This window comes from Bison bison, unplaced genomic scaffold, assembly GCF_000754665.1.
Source record: "Bison bison bison isolate TAMUID 2011002044 unplaced genomic scaffold, Bison_UMD1.0 scf7180017864313, whole genome shotgun sequence".
Taxonomy (NCBI): Eukaryota; Metazoa; Chordata; class Mammalia; order Artiodactyla; family Bovidae; genus Bison; species Bison bison.
The window spans coordinates 2,849,663-2,857,396 of NW_011494885.1; the positions used below are offsets into that span (position 1 = coordinate 2,849,663).

The 7,734-nt window shown below is 56.3% G+C and overlaps 2 protein-coding genes across 2 annotated transcripts in view; one reads left to right on the forward strand and one right to left on the reverse strand.

Annotated features, from left to right (window-relative positions):
- The first annotated feature begins 1,599 nt into the window (after positions 1-1,599).
- CCDC8 (coiled-coil domain containing 8) lies at positions 1,600-5,174 on the forward strand. The gene has a single exon (XM_010852636.1). The coding sequence runs from the start codon at positions 3,030-3,032 to the stop codon at positions 4,584-4,586; it is 1,557 nt and encodes a 518-aa protein (XP_010850938.1). The 5' UTR covers positions 1,600-3,029; the 3' UTR covers positions 4,587-5,174.
- Positions 5,175-7,526: 2,352 nt separating this feature from the next.
- Positions 7,527-7,734, reverse strand: part of PNMAL2 (paraneoplastic Ma antigen family-like 2) — a 3,407-nt gene continuing 3,199 nt past the window's right edge. Inside the window, 2 exon segments of the mRNA XM_010852709.1 lie at positions 7,527-7,674; positions 7,677-7,727. Coding sequence (XP_010851011.1) covers positions 7,589-7,674; positions 7,677-7,727 — 137 coding nt within the window. The 3' untranslated portion in view covers positions 7,527-7,588.

The following is a 7,734-nucleotide window of genomic DNA, read 5'->3' on the forward strand; positions in this document are numbered from 1 at the left end:
AGAAGCCGGTAGAGGTCACTCAATAGTTTGACGGGGAGGGCAGTGCAGTATGACTTCTGTAAAATGATGACCTTTGAGCAGAGGGAGATTGCCAAGAGGAGGGGAAAACACAACTCTCTGGACTTGGGGAACAGCTTGTGCAAAGCCCTGAGGTGGCAGTGAGCCTGTTTGTTGAACGAACAGTGAGGAGGCACGTGTGATAGGGCTTTGTGGGCCTCAAAGTTACCTGGAAAGCTTTGCAAATCCTGGTCCCCAAGTCCCAGGGATTCTGACCCCATAGGTCTGTGGCCACATCTGAGGACCTTCTATTTAATTTAACTTAAAAAAAAAACCAAAAACTTGAAATCCTCAAAAGTGTAACTATTTATTTTGGCTGACCTGCAGGGCAGGTGGAACTTCCCCACCCAAGGATCGAACTTGTGCCCCTGGCATTGGAAACAGAGTTTTAACCACTGAGCCACAGCTTATTACTTCTCAGTTTACTACTTCCCTAGACTTTATTCCCCACATCGGCTTCCCAGAGAAGCTGTTTTGTGGAAGCTGGAAACTAAAAATCTCTAGGACACCTCTGGTTGAGGTTTAAGAATCCAACTCTGAGAAGTCAAGCCTTCCACGTGAGAATGACCTCGCAGATTAGGCGTCGGATTCTGTAGCTTATTTTAATGAACATTTTCAATTGCTAAAACAAAGTCTACGCCATCTAACAGAATATAGAGTGAAAAGTACACGTGTCTGCCACTTCTGGGGGTCCCCCGTCCCCCTCCCCATACACAGCCACTGTTGGCAACATTTATACATCCAAAGCTTCCCTGATAGCTCAATTGGTAAGGAATCCGCCTGCAATGCAGGAGACTCGGATTCACTTCCTGGGTCAGGAAGATCTGCAGGAGAAGGGATAGGCTACCCACTCCAATATTCTTGGGCTTCCCTCGTGGCTAAGCTGGTAAAGAATCCACCTGCAATATGGGAGACCTGGGTTCAGTCCCTGGGTTTGGAAGATCCCCTGCAGAAGGGAATGGCTACCCACTCCAGTATTCTGGCCTGGAGAATTCCAGGGACTGTAGAGTCGGACACAACTGAGTGACTTTCACTCACTCAGTCATACATCCAAAGAGAACGTGCTCCCGTCTATGCCATTTGGCCTGTGCATGTGAACATGCCCACAAACACACACCCTCTCTCACACGTCAGACTATTTCAGATTCAAATCCAGGTTCCCATCTTTCTTGCTCATGTGACCTTGAGCAAGTGATTTTATTTCCTCAGCTATAAAATGGGAATGAGCATCCTAGTAACTGTCTCATAATGTTTTGGTGAAGATTTCATGAGTTAATTTGTATTAATAGAGTGATGTCTAGTATTAATACATAGCTACCACTCCAGTACTCTTGCCTGGAAAATCCCATGGACGCAGGGGCCTGGTGGGCTGCAGTCCATGGGGTCGCTAGGAATCGGACATGACTGAGCGACTTCACTTTCACTTTTCACTTTCATGCATTGGAGAAGGAAATGGCAACCCACTCCAGTATTCTTGCCTGGAGAATCCCAGGGACAGGGGAGCCTGGTGGGCTGCCGTCTATGGGGTCGCACAGGGTTGGACACGACTGAAGCAACTTAGCAGCAGCAGCAGCATCCTCAGTTACTTTTTTTTTTTCATAGCTGCCTAATATTTTACCGAAAGAACAGAGTTTCTACTGATGATCAGGTTGCTGTTTGGTGGCTAAGTCGTGTCCAACTCTTTGCGACCCCATGGACTGCAGCACAGCCAGGCTTCCCTGTCCTTCACTATCTCCGGGAGTTTCCTCAGTCTCTTGTCCAGTGAAGCCTGTGATCCCATCCAACCATTCATTCATTCACTCAGAAGTATTCTAGAGCACCTACTGTGTGCCAAGCTCCATCCTGGAGCTGGTACCAAGTTCTCTACCCACCTGTCTGGGTCTATAGGTAGGAGTGCTGATACCAAAAGGCACGTGATTTTAAAATAGTAATACACAGTACCAACGGGTTTCAGAGGGACTGCCCCATTTGCACGCCCATCTTCCGGGCTTGGCTGGAACCCGCACGTTTGGGATGGCAGGTTTGGAAACGGCCGCCTTTCCCGGGGAAAGCTGCTGACGTGGGCTTCGCTTCGGCGCGGGGCGATCGGCTAGGAAGACGGGGCCTCAGAGAGGCCCTGGGCGCGGCCACACCCCTGTGGGGGAGGGGAATGAGGGCGTCCCGAAGGGAGTGGACAGCCCCCCTGTCAGTCTTCCCGAGTCCCGGAGTGTAAGATGAGAAGGGGGAAGGTGGGCCCCATCCTGGAGACCGGCGAGGAGGAACTTCCTGCCCGCGCGCGCGTTCCTCGGCTGGGAGGCGGGAGGAGCGGCAAGGTCAGCCTGGCCTGAGGTGGCAGCCTGCCTAGGAGTGGGAGACCCTCCTGGGGAGCTGCGCCGCGGCCTCCGAGCGCCTCGGCCATATTGAATAGCCAAGGCTCAGCCGCCTTTGTCTGCGAAGTCCTCTCAAGTTCCAGGCGCATCTGTGGAACAGGAAGAACCACCGGACGGCCCGTGCGCCCGCAGTTGGAGCCGGGACACCACGTCTGCAGCTTGCAGTGGGCTGGGAGCCTCAGAACTGACCTCACGCCGGCTCACGTAAGCATCCTGGAAATTGATTCCCACTAATCCTTCGCGGGGAGCGGATCGAGACCGGACTGTTGCAGAGAAAAGTGGGAGGGCACTCTCTGGGCAGCGCTGCGGGGAGAGCAACCTACTCCCCTCTCCCCGTCCAAGACTCGAGGCTACGAGTAGTTTGGGCTCATTGCCCCCAGCCCAGATTTCACCCTGGAGATCTTAAAGACGCTCGAGAAAAGCCATGTGGGGGGCTGGTTCCCCTGGGGCTTCCTCCCGTCCCCCGACTGCCTCATCCTTTGGAGCGTCCCGGACGTCTGCAAAGACGTGGATCTGGACGTCCTCGTCGAAGCTTTGAAGCCCGTGGGGACCTTTAAGAAAATCGGCAAGGTGTTCCGCCGGGAGGAGGACTCCACAGTGGGGATGCTACAGATTGGGGAAGACGTGGACTATCTGCTCATCCCCCGCGAGGTCCGGCTGGCCGGAGGCGTCTGGAGGGTCATCTCCAAGCCGGCCACCAAGGAGGCGGAATTTCGGGAACGGCTGATCCAGTTTCTGGAAGAAGAGGGCCGCACCCTGGAGGACGTGGCCCGCATTATCGAGAAGAGCACCCCGCATCCACCCCAGCCCCCCAGAAAGTCTAAGGAGCCCCGAGTGAGGAGGAGAGTCCAGCAGATGGTGACCCCACCCCCCCGGCTGGTCGTGGGCACTTATGACAGCAGTAACGCCAGTGACAGCGAGTTCAGCGATTTCGAGACCTCCAGGAACAAGGCTGACAAGGGCCGCAAAGGCGCCGGCCGTGGCAGAAAGGTGCGCAAAATGCCCGTCAGTTACCTGGGTAGCAAGTTCCTCGGGAGCGACCTGGAGAGCGAGGATGATGAGGAACTGGTGGAGGCCTTCCTTCGGCGAGGGGAGAAGAAACCCAGCGCGCCGCCTCCCCGCCGCCGGGTGAACCTGCCCGTGCCCATGTTTGACGACAGCCAGGGGCCCCAGCAGTCCAAAGCAGACAGGTGGCGGGAGTGTGTCAGCCAGGTGTCCTGGGGGAAGCTGAAGCGGAGGGTGAAGGGCTGGGCACCGAAGTCCAGCCCCGGGGTGGGTGAGGCCAGGCAGGCCTCTACCAGGGTGGAGAGGGACAGTGCATCGGTGCCAGGCAGCGCCAGCCTGGGGTGTAACGTGGGAAATGCACGAGATGGGCGGGTGCCTGAGACCCCCCCAAGGCGATGGAAGCCCCAGATCAACTGGGCTTCCTTCAGACGTCGCAGGAGGGAGGAAACAGCATCAAGAGCTCAGGGGGGAGAGGCTGCAGATGAGCAGAGGAGGGAGGCCATAGATAATCAGAGGAGGGAGGCCATAGATAATCAGAGGGGGGAGGCCATAGATAATCAGAGGGTGGAGGCTGTAGGTAACCAGATCAGGGAGGCTGTAGATAATCAGAGAGCAGGGCCCATAGCTGTCCAGGAGGCAGAGGCTGTGGATAATCAGAGAGCAGATGCCCTGGCTGTCCAGGGAGCAGAGGCCATACCTGTCCAAGGGGCAGAGGCCCCAGACAATCAGAGGGCAGAGGCCCCGGCTGACCCGAGGGCAGAAGCTGCAGAGGATCTGAGGCCAGAGGCCCCGGTTGTCCAGGCAGCAGAGGCCGTACCTGATGGAGAAGAAGCTGGATCGGTCCAGAGGGCAGAAGCTGTCTGTAATCAGAGGGCAGAGACCCCGGCTGTCCAGGAGGCTGAATCCTCAGCTGCCGGAAGGGCCACAGGGGCCACTGCAGGAGCTCGGACCCGGAAACCGGTCAAAACAGTGAGGTTCCAGACCCCCGGACGCTTTTCATGGTTTCGGAAGCGCCGGAGAGCCTTTTGGCACACTCCTCGGTTGCCCACACTACCCAAGAGAGTCCCCAGGGCAGGCGAGGCCAGGAGCCTCAGGGTCCTGCGGGCTGAGGCCAGAGCAGAGGCAGAGCATGGAGAGCAAGAGGACCAGCTGTGAGGTGAGGGCAGGGGGGCCGCGGAGGACCTCAGCACCTTCCACAGTGTGGGTCACTCACGGCATGTCTCTAACTCACCACACTTGAAAACCGAGGTAGAGTGAGGGCCTGGCAGTGCCTCTCACATCTCTACCGAATGCCCCTTTCTTATTAAAATTGTATTTTCTATGCATTGATTTTTTTTTTCTTTCTTTTTCTTTTTTCCCACATGGCTTGTGGGATCTTAGTTTCCTGACCAGGGATTGAACCCAGGTCTCCCCAGTGGTGAAAGCGCTGAGTCCTAACCACTGGACTGCTGGGGAATTCCCTATGCATTGATTAAAAAATATATATATATATACAGACTCTTTATAGTAACCCAAGGAATGTAATGAAAGAAACCCATACAATGGAGTTGCATCCCCTATGATTTTAACCTCCTCAAATGCAAGTCGAGGTGCTCAGCCTGGAAAAGGGAGCGAGGCAAAGGAGAAATCCCTTCCTCTTCCCCTTTTTCTTCCCCCTTTTGCCCGTACACTTTCACTCACTGCCTCCTGGAACTGGAAAAGAGGGCGCAGGTCAACATGCAAATAAAAATATTTACCAACTTACTTCTTGGCTCTGGCTTGGCAACTGAAAAATGCCCCGGGGTGATTTTGTCACAGCCTTGTGTCCCCTTTACTCCCACTGTCCGTGATGCCTACCCGTGTTTAAGTCACTTTTCCTGCCATTCCCCCACACCTGGGTTCTGCAGGCTTGGTGGGTCCAGGTCCTGCAGTTTACATGCTTCATCCCTTCTTGGTTTCCACGTACAGAAGAATAATTTGGGAAATGTCCAAAGTGTGGGTTCAGGGGCCCTTCACATCAGAGCTGTGAATTGCTAGAGCAGGCAGTGTGGCCCAAGAATCTGGGGCAGCTTGGTCACTGGATACATTGGGGAAAAATCATTGCAATAGGAACAGGCCAAAGAACTGGATTGTGGTGTGGTAGTGAGCAGTGTATCAAGTTGCTGCTGCTGCTGCTAAGTCGCTTCAGGGGTGTCCAACTGTGCGACCCCATAGACGGCAGCCCATTAGTGAGCTTATAATCGGGTTGCTACACACCCTGGGAGCTGGGGGACTTCTCTCTGTATTGTCTGTGTCCCCCTAACCCAGGGGTAAAACAGACAGCAAATAACCATGCCCCGGCCTCCATAGAAGCCGGATAAAGGGAAATTCTTGGAGGTAGGGCTAAAGTCCAGCTGGGTCTTCCCGACAGGCTGCAGTCCTGGCCTGGACTTCTTAGACATCATTCTGTAGGTCTGGGGTGGGCCTGAGAATATGCATTGCTAAGACGTTCCCAGGAGATGTGGATGCAGTTGGTCTCAGGACCTTACTTTGCAGCTTTACTGGAAAGTCGGTTTTGGGCTGCCTGACGTTGAGAAAACAGGCGGAACTTCAAGGCGGTGGACCCCAAGAAGGGTCATTGTGCTCGTGATTTAAGCTATTGGTCTTAGGGCGCCTCCTAGTGGATAAACAAGCCACGACAGCGCTCGCCTGGGTTGACGTTTTCTCCGCAGGCCTAGTTCTCAGCGGGGCGGAGCCTGCAATGAGGAAGGCGGGGCTTCGTGGGCTCCAGGCCCTAGAGAACTTAACAGTGGGAAAGACTTATCGGTTTCTGGCTTCTCCCTCCGGGCCTTTCCAGGACCAGATGACATTCCCAAGAATCTCAGGACGCCCCTCTCTCCTTTTGAGCCGACCGAGGGGCGGGACAGCTTCCTCCTAGGGGTCCCAGGACCGGGAAGGGGACACGCTCCCGGTATGTCTGCACGCTCCGACCCCAGGGACCTCAGCAGAGTTCACAACTCCAGTCACGTGGAATGTAATTAAACGGCCAACCCTGTGAAGGGAGGTGGCCTGTTTGGAGACATGGTCTCCTCTATGCCCAGCAGGAAATCTTGGCACCCGAGCCCTCAAGGGTTACACATGAATAAACCCCAATCTCCACAGTGCCTTGGGGCTTTTGCACGGGATGTTCTGCCTCCTGAGGGCGCTTCCACCGGGCATCCGCCCGCCTCACCCCTTCCCTCCAGCGCCCAGGGGACTGCCACCCCACGGGAGGTGGGTAGGGGAGAGCTGGTGGGACATCTAAGGGGAACCACAGACCTGTGGGAGGTGCACTGCTTGGTACTGCAGAGAAAAGCCAACACACCGTATGTGAATTGTCCCAAATTGAAAGTGTTGCTAAGAAGTCCCATTGTTTGAAAACACTGCAGGTCGAGTGTCAGATTCAGCCTGTGGACACCAGCAGGAGGCCTTGGCGCTGAGAAGCTGGTGCGTTTGTTCCAGCTGCACTTCAGATGGGCAGTGTCTTTCCCTCTCCCCCTTCCCCTCCTCCCCTGCTCCTGGTGCCCTGGTCCCCACCCCTCTCTTCCCCTCCCCGACCTTTTCTCCCCTCCCCCCAGGAGCACAACCCCTGCCTCTCAGGCTTCTCTGCCTGGAATCCTCTCCTCCCCCAGCAGGAGGTTCAGCCTTCTGGCTCAGCTGCACCCTGACACTCCCCTTGCCCGGCTGGAACCTCCATCACACAGGCCAGCCCCCATCAGATTGGAATGAGGAACAGAGGCTCACAGATGCTGGCCAGAAACATGAGTCTGGAAGGGATCGGGGTTTCCACGGACAACAAGAAAGCAAGCCCCGGCACTGCTGGCCTCTCTCGGTGCCCGGTGTCCGCGGACACACTCGCCCCTGTGCTAAGCCGGGAGACGCAAAGCCAAGCCCTCTGGGTGGGCCCTGAGACCGTCGCGTCACCTGGGGCTGCTGCCTCCGCGGGCGCTCATTACACATTACATTCTTCTTGCATCAGGATCGCCCGCGCCACCTGCAAAGGAAGGACTGAAAGGACCAGAGAGCGAGCGGTGGGCGGCGCTCACAACTGAGCCGGGAATGCATGGTTCGGCCAGAGCTGCCACCGCGGCGGGGAGGGCGGAGGGAGCGCCGAGCTGGGACCCCACGGGCAACTGCAGCCTCGCCCCCTCGGAGCGTCCCTAGCGGCACATGGGGTGCAGCCTCCTGTCCCAACCAGTCTTCTTCCCACGCGCCGACTTGGAGCCGGCGGGCAGCTGAGCCCTGGGCCGGCCTCGGCCTGCGTCCCGGCTCCCGCGCACCCCTTCCTGCTCTTGCTTCCTGCCGT

Coding starts and splice junctions, on each gene's coding strand:
- CCDC8 (XM_010852636.1), top strand. CDS start 3,030: ATGCTACAGATTGGGGAAGACGTGGACTATCTGCTCATCCCCCGCGAG.